Genomic DNA, 24,503 nt, shown 5'->3' on the forward strand with positions numbered 1-24,503 from the left:
CCCGCGGGTGCAACACACCCACCGTGCGAGTGTGACATGCCCACCACGGACATACTGGGGGGTAGGGGCAGAGATCCGTATCCATGGCCCAGTTCCGGCAAGCCCACAGACCAGGCCACGGACTGGGGGTTGATGACTCCTGCTTTAAGTGCTATGGGACTGTATGTAAGCAGCATGCTTTGCTTTTGCTTTCTTTGTGAGCTCTGATGTCTGTTTTAGACTGGAATCCTAATCTCACTTGCTAGAGTGTAGATCCCATTTTAAAACAACAATGGGACCAGAGATGGACAATACAGTGCTGCCTCAACTTATGAAATTAATCCGTATTGGAATGGTGGCCGTAAGTCAAAGCATCATTTCCCATAGGAATGCATTGAAAACTGATTAATCCGTTCCGGCCAAAGAAAAATACCAGAAAGAAATAAAATAAACAGAGCAAGTCCCACGCTGGGACTGCAAAAAAACAAAAACAAAAAACAAACAAATCCAAAAATTCCCACGCTGAGACTGAAAAAAAATCACTAAAAAACAAGACAACACAGAAACATAACCCCCCAGCCCAAACCTACCCTCCAAAACCCAACCAGAACAGCTTTTTTAAAAGGAAAAAGGAGCACATTACCCGTCCGAAGCCTCCTTTGCCTCCCCGGCTTCCCCGCTGTTGCGACCGCCGCAAGCCTCCCCAGCTTCACTGCCGCTGCGACTGCTGCTGCCGGAGGCCTCATGTCAATCTCCAGGCAGGTGGAGAAGATCACACAGAGCCTCTCAAACTCTGCCTTGTCCTCTTTGCTAGCCGTCTTGTCTCAGAGCCCCGGTGAGCTTGTTGCAACTTGCCACAGCCAGCTCCTGGGCTGTCTGCCGGGTCTTCTTCAGCTCCTCGCGTAGGTTCTGTGAATCCGAGGTGCCCCCGATAGTGAGCACTATGTGCCACTAGCAAGCGGTCACTTTGCTCAGCGTGTCCAGCAGCGCTTTGCACTCCTTCACCATGGTGCCAGACGGAGAGCGGCTGCCATGCCTGTTGGCAACTGTGGTGAACCCCCGTGCTGTCCCGCACATCTCCTTCAAACTTCGCTCAGACAGCTTGAACACGCGCGGCCGGTACTACATATGGCCAGCACACCTGGATCGCTCGGCCCTTCCTCCCGCTTTCCGACTCCGGAGCATGCTCTCAAGCCAAAGGGCAGCTTGAAGTGTTGGGCAGCTGCTGGGCAAGCGAGAAACCTCGGCAGCAGCACTCAAACATCCCCATAAAGCTCCCCTCCCTTTCTTCTGCATAAAGGCAATAAAAAGTGCCAGCAATCTCTGTTCAGTCACCACCCCAATACGCAAAGATTTCACTGGGAACGCTGACCTTCCTGTCCCCTTTATGGCCACAACAGACACGCATTCGCCCGCCAGACTCTGCCAGCGTTAAATAACGTGCAGCTGGAGTCCGCAAAGCAGTCCCAGGGAGGGTGGCCTGGTAGGAAATCGGCTGGCTGGGCAGCTTCTCCTTCCCTTCATGTTCACTCGCTCTGTGGTGCTCTGCTTTGCTCTCAGTGGCTCCTGCTCTGACTTCTGTTTAAGCTCCACCTTCTTGGGCCACCAAGCAAGGCGACGGCCTTATTGGCTGGCCGGGCCGGAGAGTACCCACCTCGGCCGCTCGCCGAGGAAGAGGTAGAGCTTGGTTGAAAGTGCAAGCATTGCCGCATCTGTACCAGGCAGGCAGTGGAGGCGGGGGATTGCAAGTAGGCGGCACTGAGAGTACTGGCCGCTCGGCAGTTTGGAAAGAAGATGAGTGAGGGGGCTCAGAGGGCAAGGGCGCCCGGCCAGCAAAAGGGGCACCCTTTAGGGGTGTGCAAAGGTGGTGGTGGTATCCTGCAGATTTCTTCCTGGTCTTTCCAGAGTTGGTGGGGTTCTGGTTTTCCCTCTGCTTAAAAGCAGGAGGCCTCTGGCAGTAGCAGGCACAGCGGCAGGGAAGCCGGGGAGGCTGAGCCTCACTTTTCCTAACTATTGGGGCGAAAGAGCTACAAAGAAGCAGCCTCTTCATGACCAACGGTTTGCATTTCCCGTCTTTTTCCCCTGCCTTTTTTCATTCATACGTCAAAGCTCTGGCCGCAAGCTGAAGCAAAATTTTGCGGCTGGAGTTTTTCATAAGTCAAAATTTTCGTAAGTAGGGACGTTGGTAAGTCGAGGCACCACTGTAATTATCTTTCTAGTAGGCTATTCTTGGGACTAGTTACATTCTGTAGTAACAAGTTAGGAGGAAGTTACTTTTTTCTTTGTTAATTTTCATTCTTGTAATTTACTACTTTTCCAGTGAGAATGGGAAGAATAATAAAAATGAACAACTTGTTACTGGGTTGGGAGGTCAGCTTGAATAGTGAGAAAGGAAGAAGACTCATATGAATAGTTTATCTTGTAGTGTTAACTCCCACTGCCTTTACTTGTGGAAAAAACAGCATAGGAAGATGGCAACTAAGCAGAAAGAAAAGCAGCAGTGGAAGGGAGGGGAGATGAACGTAAGAGCAAGAGAAGGCAGGCGTGTGTGCGCAAGAGGGCAGGCAAGAGAAGGGGTGGGTGAACAAGCGTATTTGGAAAGAGCAAAAGCAGGCATGCAAGAGTAAGAGAATGTAGACTGACATAAGAGAATGGCCATGTACGCACATCCAAGTGAGAGTGAGTGGCAAATGGAATAGACCAGCTGTACACATGAGAAGGCAGGCAAGTGCATGAGGAGAGCAGGCAAGAGAACAGGAAGCTATGAGGGCAAGAGAGAGTGCACAGTTGACCATTCATGGAAAACAGTATTAGAGCAGAGTCTTCCAGGGTTGGTTGTTCAAAATATCTTGAAGCCTTTATCTACGAGGTCCTTCTGTAATTTTTCCAGCCAGTCTGACACCCAAATTTTAACTGCTGATGTTCCTCTTGCTGGATATATTCAAGAAGGTGCCAGATAGATTGAGCTGTATGGAAAGGCTTTTTGTCATGCCCGTTCAGCTTATTTGCTAAATAAATACTAAAAAAAATCTTCATAATGTTTCGGTCAACCTGGGCCTGAACGTGTCGGTCTACAGATTCTAACTATCTCTAGTTGAAAATAGGGCTTATAATACTCTGTTAAAGGAAAGCTGATTTAGGTTGTGACTTTTCCTCCCCAATAATATTTGAGAATAGGTGGGATTTATACAGTGGTGCCTCACTTAACGGGTGCCCCGTTTAACGACGAATCCACATAGCGATGAAGATTTTGCAATCGCAAAAGTGATCGCATTGCGATGTTCCCTATGGGAAGCCCCGCCGATCAGCTCTCCGAAAATGCCGGCTGGGGCTTTGGGAGGACTGCGGGGGAGCGCTCCCCCGCGGTCCTAACAAAGGCCCCATTTTTCCCCAGCTGATCGGCGGGGCTTCCCATAGGGAACATCGCAATGCGATCGATTTTGCAATTGCAAAATCTTCATCGCTATGCGGATTCATCCATAAACAGGGCGCCCGTTAAGTGAGGCACCACTATAAATCCCACCAAAGCCCCCGCCGGCATTTTTGCCCAGCTGGTCGTCGGGCTTCGGGATGATGGGGGAAGCTGATCGGCGGTTCCAAAATTGCCGCCCGCTGTGTTGCCTTGCTTTAGAGGCACCAAAAATGGCCGCCCCATGGAGGATTTTCACATAAGGTGAGTTTTTAAGCCCATAAGAACGCATTAAACACGTTTTAATGCGTTTCTGTGGGCTTTTTTATTTTGCATAGCGACGAATCCAGATAGCGATGATTTTTCTGGAATGGATTATTGTCGCTCTGAGGGGCACCACTGTAGTATTAAAGAGATCTATTGAGGAGGAAGGACCGCAAGGAGCTTTAGAAAATGAGTACCAGCACAGTTAAAGGTGCAAAAAAGGCAGGGACATCATCAGGAGCTTCATCAAATGCATCTTCAACAACAGCAAGCCCAGCCAAGCAGAAAAATATAGGAGATATGACAGAAATATTAAAATATCCTCCATGTAGAAACATTGGAAAGGCAAAGAGATGCCAAGACTAGTCCTGCTTCCCCCTTCATATGAGTGTGGGAATGTCTTGTGAATAGTCTATATATGGAAGGGACATTTGAAGCAGTTTCTCATGAACAAGATTAGAGGTAGACAAACATCAACTTGCTACCCTCCCTTCTGATACCAATTAAGCATCATATGAAACAATTTTAGGTTAAATATAAAGAGAATTGATTACAGTGGTGCCTTGACTTATAAACACAATCCGTATTGGAACGGTGGCCGTAAGTCAAAACGGACATAAGTCAAAGCACCATTTCTCAGGAATTCATTGAAAACCGATTAATCCATTCCAGCTGAAGAAAAAAATACAAAAAAAATTAAAAATATAACACTGCAAGTCCCACGGTGGGACTGCAGAAAACAAACAAAAAAACAAATCCAAAAATAAACATTGGAGCAAGTCCCATGCTGGGACTGCCAAAAAAAATCCCACCAAAAAACAAAATAACACAGAAGCATAACCCCCCCCAGCCCAAACCTACCCTCCAAAACCTACCGAAAACAAAATTTTTAAAAGGAAAAAGCAGCACCTTATCTCCACTGCTCCTGCAGGGCCTGTGTCAGAGTATCCTAAATTTTATAGGCCTGAACAGGTCCTGACTGTAGTATTGATGAACTGCCATGATGATCACCTGTGTAAGTGCTGAGTCACAGTGACTAAGAAGAAGATGATGCAACATCTGGGGATGATGCAACACCCATATCTTAACAAAACCTTTGAATGCTCAAAAGCATAGTGAAATAATTAAAATAATGGGATTATGTTCTGTTCAGGTATAAAATTAGGAGGGGTGTCAGAGTATTAGATGGAACATTGTAATTTCCAGATCAGCAAGTTTTAATGAGCACAAAAACTGGGATAATATTCATGCTAATTTACAAGTTTTTATCCCAATATGTGACACAAAAAAGAACCAATATAGGCAGATAGAAACACAGAAAGAGGAAACTGAAGACACAAGTAAATCCACAACTGAGGAAGCAGAAGAAGAAGAAGAAGAAGAAGAAGAAGAAGAAGAAGAAGATGATGATGATGATGATGATGATGATGATGAACGAGGTAGTGAATCAGGGAAAGAACCAGTGCCACAAGGTCCCAGGAGATCAGAGAGGGCAAACAAGGGAGTTCCACACAAAAGGTTTGGAGTGGGTGAAGTTAGAGTTTGCTATGTGTACCAGGAACCTAGGAATTATGAGGAAGTGATGGCACTTCCTGATTTATAAAGAAAGTGGCAAGATGCCATGGAAGAAGAAATGATGCCATGGAAGAACACAAAGTGTTTACTGAGACTAAGTTACTTTTAGAACATAAAGTAATAGGTAGCAAATGGGTATTTAAAAGAAAGTTACAAAATGCCTGGTTTTGTGATAATGCTTGGAAATAATTTGGTTGGTTGGAAATCCAGAAAACAAAATTCTGTAGCTACCTCATCTGCAGAAGCAGAATATGCAGCCTTATCAGAGTTATGTTTGGAATTGATTTGGTATAAACAATTAGTAAAAGATTTGAAAATTGAGACATGTGGTGCAGTAAAAGTTTTGGAAGATAATACCACATGCATACATATGGCTTTAACAGAAAGAGTAAAAAATAGAAGTAAGCATGTGGATATCAAATATCACAATGTAAGAGAAGCAATAAAAGAGAAATTAATTGAATTGGAATATTGTAAAACAGAGGAAAATGTAGATATCTTAACAAAACCTTTGAATGCTCAAAAGCATAGTGAAATAATTAAAATAATGGGATTATGTTCTGTTCAGGTATAAAATTAGGAGGGGTGTCAGAGTATTATAATTTTTATAGGCCTGAACAGGTCCTGACTGTAGTATTGATGAACTGCCATGATGATCACCTGGGTAAGTGCTGAGTCACAGTGACTAAGAAGAAGATGATGCAACATCTGGGGATGATGCAACACCCATGTAAAGGAAGATGATGCAACCCTTGAAGTGATTGGACAGAAGCATCAGTTCAACTGTATATGAGGGAACATTGTGAACATGAATGTATCTCCTTTCCTCTATGATACTATGCTCTATGTACTTTGCCGCTATTTTTGCTGCCATGACGAAGGTCTGCTACTTTGTATATTTGTATATATTTTGTTAATACACGTGTCTTTTTGTAGAATAAGAGCATGTGTGTGTTTTTCTTCAGAGAAGTCTGCACATTAAATAGCAAGAAGCTGACAGCCTGGCCTCCGCCGCCGCTATCGGGCCAGGGCTCCAGCTACCTCTACAGAGGCTTCCAGGGCTTCCAAAGCACCGGCAGCCCAGCCCAGGGCCTTTGGTGGCATTTACTCATGAGTATACCTACACTTTTCGTGGCGCTTACTAACCAATAGACCCGCGCCAGTGATGGGCAGGGAGTGCACCGACTTCCCGCACCCAGTGGCGATCCCGAACTGACCCCGCCTCTCCTTCCTCCTGCTCGGCAGAAGTAAAAATGCTCCCTGACCCCCTGCTCTAACTGTTGGGGCAAAAGAGCTACAAAGAAGCAGCCTCTTTGTCACCAACGGTTTGAATTTTCCGCCCTTTTCCCCTGCCTTTTTCCGTTCTTAAGTCAAAGCTCCAGCTGCAAGTCAAAGCAAAATTTGTGGTCGGATCTGTTCGTAAGTCAAATTGTTCGTAGGTCAGGGTGTTTGTAAGTCAAGGCACCACCGTACTTCTAAAAAGTAGAGCAGCATTCTTCCATTCCTGAGTGGTTCCTCCAAAACTTTGTTGAAAACCACAGATCTACTAGCTGCCATTTCTCTGCAGGTACACATAGAATGCTTCTACATGTGTTATGCTCTCTCAATGCAGGAGAACAACACATGTTCTCTGATCTGATACTGTGATTAGAACAGCTATGCATCTTTAATAGTGGCAGGATAAAGAAAATACACCATAGTGCGAACTACCCGTATGATTTTTGTCTTGCTGGTTCTCTAATTAGCGGACAGATTGCTGTGGTATTAAACATTTGTTGCTGAGAAGGAGGTGGTTTCTCTCTTGTGTTCATATTTCCGGAAAGGTTGGTGGTCTGCTACAATGGGACAAAACTTAGTTGAATAGTGCTAGTGCTGATTTGTGTTATTCATACCAGACTAGTGTAATTTACTTTCCTTTTTAGAAGAACATGTTTTTCATTTCATGGAGGAGTATGAAAATACTTACTTTTTTCTGCTTTGACTTCAATAACTTAGTCAGAACTGTCTTTCTGTGTTTCACTGGAATGGCAGTACTTTGGCTGTTGGCTACCCCAGTGGACCCTTGACTTACAGACGGCTTGACTTACAGACTTTTTGAGTTACAGACTTCTCTGGCCGCAAAATTTAGGTTTGACTTGCAGCCTGAGAATTGACTTACAGACCAGAAAAAATCCAAAATGGAACAAAAACGGCCTGTTACGGAATTAATTGGTTTTCAATGCACTGTAGGTCAATGGAGACTTGACCTACAGACTTTTTGACTTGAGAACCGCCTTCCAATACAGATTAAGTTCTCAAGTCAAGACCCCACTGTATTTGAAACAGTGGCTTACTGATATATTTAGTAGATCATTTTGATAGGAATTTGGACATGTTTGAAACTGAATTTGAATACATTTGTGTTTTGTCTGCGTTTTTGTGATTATCCAAAAATATGCATTTTTAGGTAAACATATACATGAAATAATCTTGGAAATGGAACATGAGTGGAATTCAAAGAATGTGAAGAACAAAGAGGATTATTCAAGTACCGGTAAGTTCATAGATTTGATTTTATTAATTTGGCTTTAATGCTCTCTGACAATGGCACAGCTAAATTTATGAAGTACAGTGGTGCCTCGCATAACGAATTTAATTGGTTCCAAAAAAAGTTATGTGAAACATCATTATGCGAAACACCATTTTCCATAGGAATGCATTGGAAACCGGTTAATCCGTTCCAATAGGCACGGATTGCCGTCGTTAAGCGAAAAAACCCATAGGAAACATCGTTAAACGATACAATGTTTCCTCCATTGGAATGTATTGAAGCTGACTCAATACATTTCAATGGCTTTGCGAAGTCTATTGCAAAATTAAGTGCGTCATAAAAGGGTCAAAAATTGTTTTAAATGCTTGGATTAGCTTCTGCACCCTCTAAAACGGATGCAAAAGTTAATTTGGCTTTGATCTGACTTTTCGTTAATTTATGGTGAATTTTTCCCCCCAACTTTTGACAGCTGTCAAAATCTGACAGCTCCATTATTTCCTATGGGGGAAGAAAAAATTCACAAAAAATTAACGAAGACTCAGCAACTGTTCTAAATGCTTGGGTTCGTTAGAGGACCCCCTAAGTCATGTGCAAACCTGATTTGGCTTTGATCTGAACTTTCATTAATTTATGGTGAATTGTTTTCTCCCCCATAGGAAAGCATGGAGCTGTCAGATTTTGACAGGTCCATTGGTTCCTATGGGCCGAAAAAAAAATTCACCATAAATTAACGAAAAGTCAGATCAAAGCCAAATCAGGTTTGCACGTGACTTAGGGGGTCCTCTAACGAATCCAAGCATTTAGAACCATTTTTGACCCTTCTGAGACACTTTTTAAATTGAAAAAAGAAACATCGTTAAGTGAAGCAGGGGACCTAAAAATCGCATTCGTTATGCGAAGCATGGTCCCAAACTTCGCTAAGCGAAAATCGCCCATAGCAAACATCGTTATACGGTGCATATTATTTTCTAAAAAAACACATCATTATGCGAATTCATCGCTAAACGAGGCAATCGTTAAGCGAGGCACCACTGTATGCACTTATTAGGAGAGAAATAATTGCTTATTCTCATATCTGCTAGGTTTTGGGAATATACTTATGATTTCACATACTAGACCAATTTGTAAAATCTCTCTGTGTCAGCTGTTTTCCTGTAACCTGAAGAGCTGATATATAAGAGTTTGTGGACTTATATGTTCATATCAATGCTAGGAAAATATTTTACCCCCATGCTGAGGGAATGCCCACTAGGTAGGTGTACAGGGAATGGTGCCTCTATCTGGGCTGTGTTGAATTTGACCTTTTTTGTGAAAACTCTGCAGAGAGGAAATCTCAGACTGAGTAACATATGTGAGGCAGCAGTCCATTCCTAAGTCTTTTTCCCTCCCTAAGGGGCTGTTGGGCAGACAAAAAGCTTCAAGAGAAGCAAATGATTCTAGGGCTCCTCCCTGAATGCTCTACTTTAACACTACCATGTTGTTTGCCCATGCAGTCACAAAGATGAGGCATCATAATTCCCTGAACTTTACCATAGATCATTTTAAGATGTGTGTTTATAGATATTAATTAGATAGATATTGCCTTTTCATAGATATTAAAAATTAAAATATTTGGCAACAAAATACTATGAGTGCACATTGTAAAGTTCTCCAGAAATATTTCATTCTATTTACTTTTTATGTGTGAACCTGGGAATATTCTGAAAGTGCATGTGTATAAGGGGTCTTTGAACTTTGTAAAAATACATCTACGTAGATTTGTTGCAGCAAACCCAACACTGGCAGAGCTATTTCACAGGGAGAGTTTGTACTGAATGCACACAAATCAAAGGATTCTTCCATTGTATTCAGTATTTGTTTGTTTGTTTGTTTGTTTGTTTTCTTATTGCATTTGTACCCCGCCCAGTATGTTGGTAGAGCTTCATAAATGGCAAGTATAAATGAATAAAGCACATAATTAGAATACAGTTGCTTCAGAAAGAGACAGAAGTAAATCACAGAAGCATACTTGCTGTGAGAACAAAGGTTGAAAGGCTCAGAGTCTTGTAAGAACCAGGCTGTGATTTCAGGACTTGGACAGTAGACTGGATATCAGGTCCAGGAAGTTACAGAGATCTAAAAATCAACAGACAAATGGAACCTGCAGAACAACTTCATAATAGTGCCTTTCTTTCTTTTTTTTAGGTTCTATTTTGGAAAAGATTTCCATTCAGAAGAGAATTGGGAATAAAGATAAAAGTGGTTGTGTAACTCCAAAGATTATCTCACTAACTATAGGAGATGAATTTTTGGGTATGGTTGCCCATATACAAACACCAGGAGATTTTTTTTGCCAACAGGTTGAAAATGGCTGTAAGTCTTTTTTTCAGTTAAGCTGAGCATCGACAACTGATTTAGATTTAAAATTTTAAGATGCAGCAGAACAGAGGATAAAGAAGTATTTACATGATTTCTCTCTTGAGTTCATGGGAGAATGATAGTCTACAATGAATATGGCTTCTAGTTTGCACTCAGAATGTGCGCTGTTCTTTCATAAACAATGTATGGCCTGCCAAAATGTCTTCCTTCCCCCTTTATTTTAACTTAAGAGAACCAAAATTGCCATCAAATGGCTCCTGGTCTTCTGGGATAACATATCTGAAATTCAAAGTAAATATCTGAAATTCAAAGACATTGCACAGTTTCTCTTCTACCTCTGTGCTTTTGAGATTATATTTCTCTTTTATTGTGTAGCATAATTTTCACAATACCTATATTGTTAGGTAAACTATCTGCACTTCAAGTATCTCTGCATGAATACTGTGAGAAGGTCTCTGCTATCCCAGATTTCTGCCCATCAGTGGGAGACATGTGCTGTGCCCAGTTTACAGGTATGGAGAAAGGAGAAACTGCTTGAATGTCATCCTGATTTTTGCCATATATTTAGCCCCACTTAGTGCGCATGACAAGAAAAACTTATTGGGCTCAGCATATCATTCACCACCTGGTGCTGCCATTTCTGAATCTCCCATTAGAGCCCCAGCAAGGAAGGTACAGTGGGGTCTCTACTTAAGAATTTAATCCGTATTGGAAGATGGTTCTCAAGTTGAAAAGTTCTTATGTTGAATCTGCATTTCCCATAGGAATGCATTGAAAACCATTTAATCCGTATCTGCTCTTTTCCGTCCATAGAAACTACAGTGGAACCTCTACTTAAGAACTTAATCCGTTTTGGGATGCTGTTCTTAAGTTGAAACATTCTTAAGTTGAAGCAAAATTTCCCATAGGAATGGACTGAAAACCAATTAATCCGTTCTGGCTGTTTTTTTGTTATGTAGAGGTGCGTTCATACATTGAAGCATTAGTTCCCATAGGAACTAATGCAAAGCTGGTTAATACGTACTCTACCAGTAGGGGGAGAATTTTTTTTAACCTAAGATGACCTAAGGTGAAAAAAAGAGCAGGAAAGGTTTTTTTTCCTGTTCTTATCTTGGATTTTTGTTCTCAAGTAGAAGCAAAATTTAGCAAATGGAGCTGTTCTTAAGTTGGGACGTTCTTAAGTAGAGACCCCACTGTACTATGTGTGAGTGTGAAAATAAAGCAAATTTAAGGGAAGGGAAAGAAAGAGTGCCAATGAGAAAGGATTGTGTAGTCAGAGAATTAGATTGAGAGGAGAGGGGGCTGAAGCACTTATCTCCCCTTTTGCCTGGCAAATAGCTTATCAGTGGCAAGCTCAGGGAGATGAACAAAAGCCTGTTGCCCGGTAATCTTTTAATTTTTTTTTCCAAAAATCAATTTTGGAAGGGCTAGAAAATAGAGAATTTTCTTGTATAGGTGGAGCTTGCATGATTGGAACAGAAAGTCAGTGGTTTACAATTTGGCTGTTAGCAAAGACAGTATATACAAAACAAGTTGTTTTTCTTTTCCAGAAGACAAACAGTGGTATCGTGCATCAGTTTTGTCTTACACTTCTGAGAAAACAGTTCTAGTGGGCTATGTAGACTATGGAAATGTTGAAGTCCTTCTGTTGAGTAAACTTCGGCCAATAATTCCAGAATTAATGGAATTATCAGTTCAAGCTATCAACTGTACCCTAGCAGGTATGTAACAAAGTGAATAAAATGCCAATTAAGAATAGCTTGTAGGATACCCACTATACAGTAATTGCACTGCATATAAACCTGAACTTTACCTACAGTGTGAGAAAAAGAAATGAAGACTAAAGCCAGATAAAGGCAAAAGAAAAGAAAAATCTCTCACTAAGGAAGAAAAGCATAATTCACATTCTAGGAAATCCATTTTCTCTTGGACAAGGTCAGGAAACAGGTGGACTGGCTTTTAACCAGTGTAGTGGCAATATGTCACCCACAGGCTTTCCTGCTAAAGTGCTTTAAAGTTAATAAATTTCTAACCCTTTTGATTGTGGGAATGCATCAGAAGTGGAACGAAGTTGTTCCACAGAGTTATGTACTATCTACCCATCTATTACCCAGAACATAGCTGATCTCACTTACTTTGGGAGCTAAGCCTGTTTGAGCTTGGGTATCAGTGATCTTTAGGTACAGCTAGGAAGGAAACCTGCTTGAGCTCTTCAGAGCCTATGCCAAGCAGAGTTGACAGTCCCATTACTATCAAGTAGACAAAACTAGTGGTCTGGGTCAGTATAAGTTAGTGTCCTTATCTTTGGGGATCTGCATTCAGACTTAGCCTTATTCTGCAGCAAGATAAAGAAGGAAGAATTCAAGTCCTAATGGGTGCCTTCTGCCACCGCCATTACTGCCATCCCTAAAGAGTAATGTTCCCTCTAATTTTTGCTAGCTCAGCATGGGATTCTCATTTACTTCCAACTGGCAGTAAACGGGCAGCATGGGATTGATGCAGCTTGGAGGGAATGGTGCTAAAGAGACAAGGTTCCAATTCTTTTGGGTTTTGAAATCTCTTACTTAACTTGACTAAACACCACTGCTCCCTTTTATAACTCAGCTATCTTCTCTTAGCTTCAGAGGAGGGGAATCAGAAGTGTATATGTGAGAGAAGCAACATGTCTGCTTTTCTGTTGGCATAATCATGAGTGGTCCATGCAAAAATAGGGGCTAGCATGGGCTTGTATGCAGCCTAAGCAGACTAGCCTAACAGTCTTTCCTGCAAACTTGGACAAAGAGTACAACAGTTGGAAGGGGTGTGTGATCATTCAGTGTTCTTCATTGTTTTCTGTGTGAATCACACATTGAGTACTCTGCACTTGTACAAGAATCCTCAGAAAATTGTGGAGCTCAGTAACACCTAAGATTCAATGTTTTCTCCCTAGTAAGCATCCTCTCCCTCAAGTGACCGTCCTAATTTCTGTCTCTTCTGCCGCTGAGGCAACTGCAAAGGAGCTTCCACAGCAGCAGCATTTTTTTAATCAGTGACATCTTTTAGGAACTTTTTTTACTTACCTGTTTATCATCGTTCTCCTACCCTTCTTTTTTTGCTGATTTTTTTTCTTTTTAAAAAGTGACAGCTATTGTCATTTTCCCATCCTTTTTGTATTGCTTCTTCAGGCCTGTTTAAGAGTTACAAATTCTGTTCTAACAAGATACTGTTATCTGATGGCCACTCTCTTTGCCTCTACTGCTTTGGGAAAGGCCACATACTGCAGGCCTCTTCCATCCGCAAGAGTTTGTGAAGGTTGCCCTGCATAACGAGCAATCCTGACTCAAGTGCTTTCTCTGGGAGATGACCCTACAGGCTGTGGATTCTGTTTCGAAGCAGACCAGACCCACTTCTAAGATCTTGCACTGTAAGACTCCTTGTAGGAAGTCTGTTATGGAGGTTCTGATGGAATTGGACTGACAGATCCCAGTAACCCAGGGATCAAATCTTACTGTCTTGCCCAGCAAACCATCCTAGAATACCCCGATTTCAGGTACATCAGCACTGGTGGCATTGTATGTTGCAAATTGCCCAGAGTGGCCTTTGGCCAGATGGGCAGTATAAAAAGTGAAATAAATAAATAAATAATAAATAAGCCAAGGGGCAAATCATGGTCTATGTCAGCTATTCAGTCTGGTCTTCGGTTGACTTGATAGAACAAGAGCAAATGCCCTCCTTTTAGGGGTGCCTCCAGGTCCCCATCAGTTGTGACCTTTGCTTGGAGAGAGGTAGCATATGCTTTTCTTTTGTATTTCGCATGCCACTATTCTTCCTGGGGCTGAATATCCATCCTTGTTGCCCTTATTTTAATGCCAAGAGGACAGGTTGTCTTCCAGAGCTCTTCTTAGGGGATAATACTGTGGACATCGATGGGGCATCAGCTTCCCCTTCCAGATAGAGTGCCTGCTATTGACAAGAAACATAACCACCATTGACATCATGAAGATGATTCCTCTTCTGCCACCTGGGGATGAGACAGAGCTCGTTGGAATGGACATCACTGTTCAACTCCTCAATCCCTCTCCCCTTCAAGGTTTGGCACAGAGACAAGAGCACTAGACCGAGGTACCTCTCAACATCAGCATACACCTCAATGCTAATGCTCACAATCAGACATGCTGTGACCCAGGTGAAGGACTGCCAGTGACAATGATCTTGTGATAAGAGTCTTAAGGCAGCAGCAAAATCAGGAACAGTACTTGATCCAGCTTATATACTTACCTCAGACTTCTGAAGGTTCCATCAGCACCTCACCTTTGGCCCAAATATCTGATACCTGCAAAAAAAAAACAAGAATAGTGCACAGTCAACTGAGAGCAACTCCTCATCCTAGGAGGAGGACAATATTTTATCACTAAGTTCCCCATTACCTATTTCTTGACTCAGACATGGGTGGTATCTGGAGGACACCAAGTCCATTTTGAATCTTACGTGGCAGATGGCCTGATCTCTCCAGATAAAAACCAAGAGGCCACAGGCTGAACCTACTTTTTGACAGTGTTCAATGGAATTTTGCTTCTTCTGTCCAAATATCATACCTGCCTTTTTGATCTTTTTAAGGAGTCCAGTAGAAATTTACCTTGTCTCCCATCCCATCAAGAACTTGTACAGGGTGCAGGAGAATGATGTTGGGTTCATATTCACAACCCAACTCTGTTACTGTCAGAAACTTGATCCAAGAAAAAAGCGTACACCATTCCTGGCAGCAGGAAGGAGGGAAAATGGACTTCATTGGTCACCATGTTTATTCTATGGCAACATTAAGCATTAGAGACACATATTATCAGGCAGCTATGGGGGCATATCATCAGTTTGTATGGGAGAATTTGCCTGAGGACAAGAGAATTATGGCTTTTACTGTCCAACAAGAAGCCCTCTTTTTAGGCTCGTGACAGATCCACTCTGGACGGATTGCACACCAAATAACATGTCTGCTGCAGTGGCTCTTTATTGCTATGTGTGGTTCAGTTTATGGATATCAGAAGAATCCTGTATCCGCATTGAAGACCTATTTGACGAGGAGGAACTTTTCAATAAGAAGACTGATGACATGATGGAGAACCTGTACAGAAAGAGAAACACGCTCAAGTAGATGGGTTTTGCTTCTCTGTCTTTTCTCCAAAAGCAGACATAGTGTAAAGCACAGGGGAGAGGTCCACAGTTTTATCATTGAAGCTTTCTATTAAGAAGCTACGAACCTCACCTCAATCCTTCCCACGTTTCAACAGACTTTCCACCTCTGGCTTCAGGTCCAAGTGATACACATTCCTCAAATGGCCAGGTAAGAAGCCCAAGCAGGGAATTTGACTTCTTCAAGACTGGGACCAAAGTCATAACTTACCTATAAATTCACAGATGATCACTTAAAGAACTACAGTTACAGGTAAGTTAACCTGTCCTATTATTGGAGGTAGCAAAGCATCTTCGATTAGCATTACTTAGATATATGGTGCAGATTCTGGTTTTTAAGCAAGCTAACCTGGGAGCACCTCAAATGTTGTACTACAGCTCCTGATTACTCCTGATATTCCTTCATATTAGTTAAGAATTGTGTGACATTCAGACATCTAGGGATTCACATATTCCTGTCTCCTGGAGGTATGTATGCTATTTTGAATAGGTGAACGTGAGGAATATATATGGTTGAGTAAGGGGCATGCAAGTCTCTTAAAGATAATAGGAACTCTGTGATGTTAACCATTATGTTACTGTTGATAAAGGAAATGCTTTTATTTGCAGTCCAGCTATGGCAAAGCAAGGTAGTTAGATGTTTAAAGGAAGAACAGTAATTCTCTTTTGCTTTGAAGGTGTGAAGCCAGCATCTGCAACCTGGTCTACAGAAGCAACTTCTGTCATGAAGAAGCTACTGCAGAATAAAATGGTTGCTATCAAAGTAATGGATAAGAAAGATAATACTTTTGTGGTAGAACTCACAGATGAATCTGTGACTCCAGTTATAAATGTTTCCAGATACCTTCTAGAAACAGGGTTTGCGTTGGAGGACTCTCCCACTGCCTTGACAGTGATTAAGCCAGACACGTCCGTTGGAGAAGTGAATGGTAAGTATGTTACTGTAAAGACATTATGGTTCCATACTGTTTCTTTCGCATGATTATAATATGTGCATGAAGATGTGGACTTGGGTACAACACAAGACCATCCTTTTTCCTTAAACACAAATTATAAATGTTAATGTAAAAGCAGAACTTTTCCTGTAGTAGAGGAAGACATCCTATGGACTGGATTTCCCCTCCTACTCACTTCTGAAGGAAAGAATAAGTGGCTGGTCTATGTCTCTATGGCTCCCCCTATATGAAGGAGGCACCTCTTGCTGGTTCAATTCTTCTTCCTGTCTCCATTTCTTATCAGCTGCCTGTTGTCACTCCTTATCTCTGCTGTAGCTTTTGCTTTCTATTTCTATTCTACTCTGCCTTTTAAAAATCTTCAGTTCCATACAACTGCTTAGCTTTCCTTCCTCACCTACCCTCCCATCAGTGGACCCGGATGGCTGGGGAAGAAAGGACAGTCCATGTCTGTTGAGAGACTCATCCTCCCCAACAGAAAACATTGCCTCTGACCTCATCATTTCAGACAGAGCCATGAGTGCTGGTGAGGAGGAACTGAATCCATCCATCAATTCAATTTGTGTACTGCTCCCATTAGTGTCAAGGCACTACTCTGAGCAGTTACAACATGTATAATGGAGTCTTCCTTGTTTAAGGAGCACACTCTGTCCATTCAAGGGACCACTCAGACAAGGAGGTGGAGCAAGGATGACCTAATTTGTGCCCATCTCTAGTTGGCAATCCAGGACCCTCTTCAAGAGCCCAAAATAGACTATTGCAATACAGAATAGCCCAACATAGAATACTGCAATAGTTAAGGTATGTAACTAAGACCACCTTGTAAAAACTAGGTCCACTACTCAAAAACTGGTAATCACCCCACCAGGATCTGCTCAGTGGCCTCTACCACTTGCCCATCTCAGTTGAGCTCATCCAAACAGCATTACAAAACAGTAGGAATGTTTGAGTCCAAGTCCCACGTCTGAATCTTTGGTACCAATTCCTGAGTCCCAAGCCCCAAATCTGAGCCCAGAAAAAAGGGAGGGATGGGTGGGTTCTGTGTAAGGAGGTCTGAGGCTTGTGAACTAGCTCATTCTTGTGCTTGGGGTTATGACCAGTACAAAAAGAAGGCTGATCCTGCCTTGTCTTCCCTCACCCCCTCCAACACCCCTCTCAAAAATCCTCCTTCCCTTTCGCTACCTCCTCCTCTGTTTGCGCCATTTGCCTGCTTCTCCTGCGTCTTCTGGTGAGCATCACAAAGCTTTTTCCAGTGAATGTTACAAAGCTTATTCCAGGTTTATGGTGTTCTTCATTAAAATAAAGACTCGAAAATGTAACTTGGAAAAATGGGTCCGAGTCACGAGTCAGGTTTGAGTAATTGAAAAACAAAGTCAAGTCGCCGGTGCAACTTAAGTCCAGGTCTACATCATGTTCTGCAACTCAAATCCCCATCCTAGCAAAATAGCTTAAATTTCATATTCTCACTCAATGTTTCTTTGCTTATTTTGTTTGCCACCCAAGATCTCCCCCCTCCAGCAAATCCTTTTTATACCTCCACTACAATCTGTAGTATACCTCCACCAACACTTGGGTCTTTTTGTTAGGGAAGTGCTTTCAGTTCTATGACACAGCCCTTTCGCAGAGAGCTGTGCCAGAATTTCAAAGAGCTTCCATCCTATTGATTTTTTTCGTGTCACAATCCCATCAGCCCCTCTGAAACAAGAGATTGGCTGTCTGCTATGGAAAGACATGACAGACTTTCTGACTTAGTATGTCATAGAAAGGATACCTTGTTGTTGCCACATGGGCTTCTCCTTTTACTTTTTCACTACCCCAAGCGAGACGGGATTCAGCCCAATTGCAGATCTCCATGGGATCAACTACTTTATTTAAACAAGTTTCCTATGGTGATAGATTTATCCACTGTCACTTCTGTGTAAGGATGTCCGTGATTCACATCCATGAATTTGAAAGATGCGTACTTCCAGATCTGTGTTTGACCAGATCACAAGTGTTGCCTTTGGTGGACAGTTGTTTCAGCTCAAAATACTCCCCTTTGATCTGGCAGCTGCTCCAGGAATCTTTAGAAAATGTATAGCTTTTCTTGTTGCTGTTCTCCAAGCATGAGGGACAATTATTTTCCCTACATTTATAACTTTTTCTTGTGGTGAGATCGAGCATCTCTGAGTCATCACACTACTATCACTCTCTCCTTGAGCCACAATTTCAGACTACCGATGAATGAGGAGAAAAGTGAGAGTTACTTCCTTTCTATAGGGAGAGCCATAGAAATACCTGATTCATCAGCTGTTCCTACCTATAGCAGGGGCATCCTGATCTGTAAGATGTTCTCCTTCCACTCCCCAAAATGAACGTCTCATAGTGAATAGCAGGTCCTAATTATGTATTGTATATCTTTGTTAACCAGAGAAAGAATACCACCATATTCAAATAATCATTTGAAACTATTTCAGCTATTAAGAAAATAATCATTATGTGTAATTTGGGTCTAACATTGCAACTCCACAAAGAATTCAGCAATGACATAGTATTCAGAGAAACATAATTCTGATGGTTATTTCTACTTTCTTATTTGCAGGTGAAAATCTGGACCAGGTTGATTGGTCGTGGGTCAAATTAAAACCCCAACAGGTGGTAGATGTCCTGGTGTGCATGCTGTATAACCCCAGTGAGTTCTACTGCCACTCCTTAACCAATAATGGTACATAACTTTTTTGCCTTTTACTTTCCTTTTTTCTTGTGTATTAATATTGCATTAGAAGGGTCTGTGGCACTATTACATCTGTGCTCCTGGATCCATGCTTCTTTGTGGTCTTTGTGAATGCACACAAATGGGTTAAGTCTGCACCTGCACAGGACTCCTCAGAACTTTCTAGAGCTTAAGTCATGTGTTTAGTAGGATGTTCCCTCGTGGAGCGCATGCTTCACCCATCGAAGAGTCCCTCAGTTCCTTTTTGCTGCCACTGAGGTTAGACTCTTTACGAGGCTATAGCGAACTTTTATTTCTTGCAATCTTTGTGATTATCACATACAGGGCGTGAAAAATGCACTCGTCTTTGATGAGTGAAAAATGCTGCTGGACAAGTCACAGCTGCTTCCCTGCCTGCCTCCTTCCCCTCCGACACACTCTCTCTGTCTAATCCTGCAGTCCTCCCCTCTCCCCTCCCATTGCAAATGGAAAACTGTCCTCTTCTCTTGAGAAGAGAGTTCGAGCAGCACATAGAGATATTGCTCTGCAGGAGAACAAAGAGGAGTCTCATGCTGGAGAATATGGAGTTCTTCTTTGTGGCTTCTGTGAATCACACTGGGTGATCCACGGCTGCGTGGAGCCTCATTGAAAGGTTCTAGAGCTTCGGCGGTCGCAAAAAAAATTAGAATAAAACCCCTCCCCTCTCGTATAAGTACCTTAGCGCCAAGGCTCCCCATATAGTTTCTAGTTTCTTTCAGCCACCGCGTTGAGAGCCTCAGAGTTCTGCTTCTGTGAGTAAAAGAGAAAGAGTTTATTCTTTATTCTTTACTGTTATCAATCTTTTTTCCTTTAAACTTTTATATCAAATTCATTTTCATCAGATTTTTTTTCTTTTCTGCTTCTCTTGGCCTCCAGCCTCAGCAACCCCCCCCCCCGATCATCAATTTTTCTCCTCAAATTATTTTTCTCCTATTCATGGCCCCTTTGGGCCAGTTTAAACACTGCATGGCCTGTGATAACAAAATACCACTCTCCAACGGCCACACCAAGTGTCTTTTTTGCTTAGGGGAGGCACACCAGACATCCTCCTGCCAACACTGTAAGAACTCCAAGCACGGAGTCCTCCATTCTCCTTTGTGGCCTCTGTGAACACACACTAATGGGTTAATCTGCACTCAAGCAGAGCATCTTCAGGAACTTTTACAGCTTTAAGCACTTAGTGCCGTGAGCTCCCCTACACCGGCTATATAACTCCGCCCCGGCACCCAATGCCTCAGTTCTTTTTTTGACCCCCGCTGTAGCAGCAGCTCAGCAGCTTCGTTTGGAACTTCACAAGTAAAAAAAAAATCAGTTCCTTATCTTTCCTTTCTTTTGACCTCCCCTTGTTCTTTCTTCAGTAACGAGTTGCTTCTTCTGCCTGGAGGAAGAGCACTAGCCAGCGTTAGGTATTCTTTGTAAAGGCTTTACAAAGTCCTTACAGAGCTGGCTTTGGAGCCCTCAGGGCTTTTCTCTTAAAGAAATAAGGTCTCTTTTATCTTATTAGTAAGGTTACCCCTAGGCTTAAGAGCAACAGCTATCTACCTGTTTGCAATCTTCCTCTTTGTGTTAAAAAAAGAAGAGGATAGCATCTGAGCTAACTGCAGAGAGCTGGGTGCCAGCAGCCCTAGCTTTGCCCTTGGAAGAAGAAAGGACCCTCTGCAGCTCCTGCTGCCATCCCCGCTTGTCAGTGATTCTCCTAACTGGGGTAAAGCCTCTTTGGAGGTTGACGTGGAACAGCTCTCTTGCATCAAGAGGTTTATTCATACAGCTGTTAAACCTGCAGTGAGTTGGGCATCTGTAGCCCTGCCCTTGGAAGAAGAAAGGGCTTCCTGCAGCTCCAGTCACCATCCCCGTTTGTCAGTGATTCTCCTGACTCTGTTGTTATTCTTGATAACCTGCTCAAGCTCTGGAAGGTGGCACATTTTGCGGCGTAACAACCACAAGTACCTGGAAATGTCCCTAGCAGCCTCGGGCATCCCAGGAACGTCAAAAGCCTCAACCCCAAATTTACCATCTGCCACCCCCTAGACATGTGGGCAGGCAGCGCCCTGACCAGCAGGACCACAACACCAAGCAGTTTCTTTACTGCACCTGACTTCTCTGTCGTTGACCAATCATTCCATTTGACCCCTTGTCTTTCCAATTGGTGTTCCTTCACGTCTAACACTTTCGTACTGTCTATCATAGCTACCAGCTATGCCACTGAATTCATTGTACCCCTGTCACAGACCACATTATGGCCACCCCCACCCCCCAAAAAAGGATGGAGGCCTCTGGCCCATCCTTGATTTTGGAGGCCTGAATTCTTTTATTACTCTACCTAGTTTCCATATGACTTCCTTGGACTCTGTTATTCACATGTTACATCCAGGGAGTTGGTTTACCGTAAGATGCTCATTTTCATGCTGGCATCCGGTCAGACCATCAACACTTTCTCAGGGTTTCAGTTGGGGGAATCACTGTCTCTTTTGTTAGCGTTAGGACTAAAAGTCAACACAGAGAAGTCGACTTTGCAACCTGCAAATTATATTAATGCAACTTTGAATGCTTTCTTGAAGCAGGCTTTTTTCCCCTGACAAGTCTGTGAAAATGCATGATTTGTTATGCTCCTTTTCTTCAGGCACTTGGTTCCCTGTCCTACAGGTCCAGTGACTCCTGGGGCTGATGGCATCTACCACAGCCTTTGGTCTCTTGACCCAGTTGGTTCAGTCAGTGGTGGATGCCAGCCTGCCAGGCTGGGGGAGCTTATCTACGCTGCCATGTTGCCCTTGGCTGCTGGTCCATGATAGTAGCCGGCCTGCATATCATTGTGCTGGAGCTCCTGCCAATCACCAAGGCCTTTCAGGCCTCTGAGCCCCTACTCTGGGGTCGGGTGGTCCAGGTCGCATCAGACAATACCGCTACAGTTTATTATATAAACAAGCAGGGCAGCATTCGCTCGTTTCACCTTCTCTTTCACACCATCAACCTTTCAGAATGGTGTTATGCTCACCACATTTATCTGGTGGCTGTACATTTGGCAGGCGAGAACAATTCTGTAGTAGGCCATCTCAGCAGACTACAGTCCTGCTCTCACGAGCAGGCTCTTGATGACGCTGTCTTTTGTCACCTCTGTCACTGATGGGGGATTCCAGACATAGACATTTTCACATCCCGGACGAACAAGATGTATGCCATGTTCTGCTCCCGAACCGGCATCAGCTGCAACTCCCTAGAGAGCGCTTTCCTGATGAATTGGTCACGGGGCTCCTTTACAGGTTTCCACCTTCCCCCCTTCTTCAAAAGACTGTTGTTCGAGTCCAACATGAGTGTGCAAACGTAATGCTTGGTCACCTCGCTAGCTATGGTTTTCAATCATACTCCCATGAGCCACAGAATACATCAGGCTGCAGCGGGTTCCTCACCTACTATCTCGGGACAAGGGTCAGATATTTCATCCAGACCTCAAGTCCCTGTACCTGTCGGCTTTGAGTCTTTCTCAACAGTAACAGATGTGCTCAGTCATGCTCACAAACCTTTTACCACCTTGATCTACTCCTTGAATGGGTAAGTGTTCTGTCACTTTGCATCAAGACAACATTTGCCTACTAGGCCAATGTCTCTGGATGCATTCCTTCAGTTTCTCCTTCACCTGTTTTGCCTGGGACTGGCCTGTTCTACCTGTAAGCTATTTCTCCGAGGCCTGGAGAATATGCAGCCTGCCTATAGACCACTAACAACTCAGTGGTGTCTCCAATTAATTCTTCGGCGGCTTATGAGGCCTCCCTTCAAGCCCTTGGTGTCAGCGTCGCTCCACTTGCCAACCCTCAAGACTGCCTTTCTCCTGGAGATATCCTTAAGCTTGCAGGGCTGGAGGACTGGCTACACTAAGAGCAGGTCCTCCTTTCTGCAAAGTAACCTTGCGGCCAGACCTTACCTTCCTGCTAAAGTATTTTCTGCCTTCCATTTGAACCAGCCAGCTGCCTGTCTTCTTTCCCACACCATCTTCACTGACTGAGATAGCCCTGCATGCTCTACACTTGAAGCGTGCTCTGTCATATGTGCATTGCATGACCACTTTTCGTGCCTCACAACGTTGCTGTGTCACCTTTGCTGGCTCCTCCTTCAGAGCACTGGCTTCCTCTCAGACCATCTCTAGATGGATAGTCCAGACCAGTGGTTCTTAACCTTTGTTACTCAGATACTTTTGAACTGCAACTCCCAGAAACCCCAGTCAGCACAGTTGGTGGTGAAGGCTTCTGGGAGTTGCAGTCCAAAACTCCTGAGTAACCCAAGGTTAAGAACCAGTGGTCCAGACCATCTGTCTTCCCTGTGATTTCGCAGAGACTCCTCTTCCAAAATCAGTGAGAGCTCACTCTACTAGAGTTGTAGCATCCTCAACGGCCTTTCTCTGTGGAGTGGACATCATGGATGTCTGCCGCACTGCCGCATGTGCCACTCTGTTTATCTTCATCTCACACTACAGCCTGGATATCCGGCTAAAGGATCAGGCTGTGGTAGGTCGAGCTGTCCTGGCTTCTGCACTTTTGTGATGTCCTTGCTCCTGGTTAGTCAGCTTGCCAGTCATCCATTATTGGGTGTATTCACAGAGGCCACGAAGGAGAAAGAGAAGTTACTTACCTGTAACTCTGGTTCTTTGAGTGGTCCTCTGTGAATTCACACGTCCCACCCTCCTCCCCGCTGTCCGTCACGTGTGTCGTGGCATGCTGGGCAGCGGCAGTCAGTTCCTTGGAACTGAGGCACTGGGTGTCGGGGGCAGAGTTATATAGCCAGTGTAGGGGAGGTGCTGGCACTAATTGCTTAAAGCTGTGAAAGTTTCCAGAGATGCTCTGCTCGAGTGCAGATTAACCCATTAGTGTCTGTTCACAGAGGACCACTCGGAGAACCAGAGTTACAGGTAAGTAACTTCTCTTTTCTCGCTTATCCAGATTAAAACTCTGTCTTTGGGAACAATCCGTTCAACCAACTAAAATGGCCCAACCTCCTTGTAAGGCCACCTCACAAACCAAAGCAATGGAGAAGGCTCTTTCTGAAGCCTCCAAACAACATCCATCGACCACACCATCCCACTCCGATGCTCCATCCACTTTGTCTAAAATTCAAAAACCCATAAATCAAAGTGCTCGATACTGAAATCCTTGATACCAAAGCCCTCCACTAAACTTCAAATGTCCACCGAAGCCTCTTCGGTCCCGGAGCCTTCTCCGCTTAAAAGACCTAAACAGCATAAATCTAAAGCTATAGTCATCTCTCAGCAGGCTCAACAAACCGCTGAATCAATCTCTGTTGGTTCACCTTCTGACGATGACGGAGTAGCCTCTCATCAACCATGCTCCCAATCACCAGAATGGGATGACAGAGTCAGTCGATTAACATCTTCTCCTCCCACTCCTCAACACTCTGATCTTTCGAGCAACCCTTCTGCAGTTGCTTCACCTGACAGGGTCGATTCCGAACAACAACTAGAGACCATACCTTATTCGGTAACATCTGATTGTTCACCTTGACTGCCTCAGAGACATGGGCCCCAACAGTCCC

General features: G+C 43.5%; 1 protein-coding gene and 1 long non-coding RNA gene across 3 annotated transcripts in view; one reads left to right on the forward strand and one right to left on the reverse strand.

Annotated features, from left to right (window-relative positions):
- The window catches only part of TDRD1 (tudor domain containing 1), a 72,517-nt gene that overhangs the window by 19,715 nt on the left and 28,299 nt on the right, over window positions 1–24,503 (forward strand). For both annotated transcript variants that reach the window (XM_078389567.1, XM_078389566.1), the window contains 6 exons: window positions 7,674–7,760; window positions 9,942–10,109; window positions 10,520–10,627; window positions 11,666–11,836; window positions 15,959–16,210; window positions 18,816–18,938. In XM_078389567.1, coding sequence (XP_078245693.1) covers window positions 7,674–7,760; window positions 9,942–10,109; window positions 10,520–10,627; window positions 11,666–11,836; window positions 15,959–16,210; window positions 18,816–18,938 — 909 coding nt within the window. The remainder of the gene's footprint in view (window positions 1–7,673; window positions 7,761–9,941; window positions 10,110–10,519; window positions 10,628–11,665; window positions 11,837–15,958; window positions 16,211–18,815; window positions 18,939–24,503) is intronic.
- Window positions 13,260–14,480, reverse strand: LOC144587913 (uncharacterized). The gene is made up of 2 exons (XR_013543164.1): window positions 14,373–14,480; window positions 13,260–14,115 (listed from the first exon to the last, which is right to left on the reverse strand). It is a non-coding gene; the product is annotated as an uncharacterized LOC144587913 (long non-coding RNA).

This window comes from Pogona vitticeps, chromosome 3, assembly GCF_051106095.1.
Source record: "Pogona vitticeps strain Pit_001003342236 chromosome 3, PviZW2.1, whole genome shotgun sequence".
NCBI classification, from domain to species: Eukaryota; Metazoa; Chordata; class Lepidosauria; order Squamata; family Agamidae; genus Pogona; species Pogona vitticeps.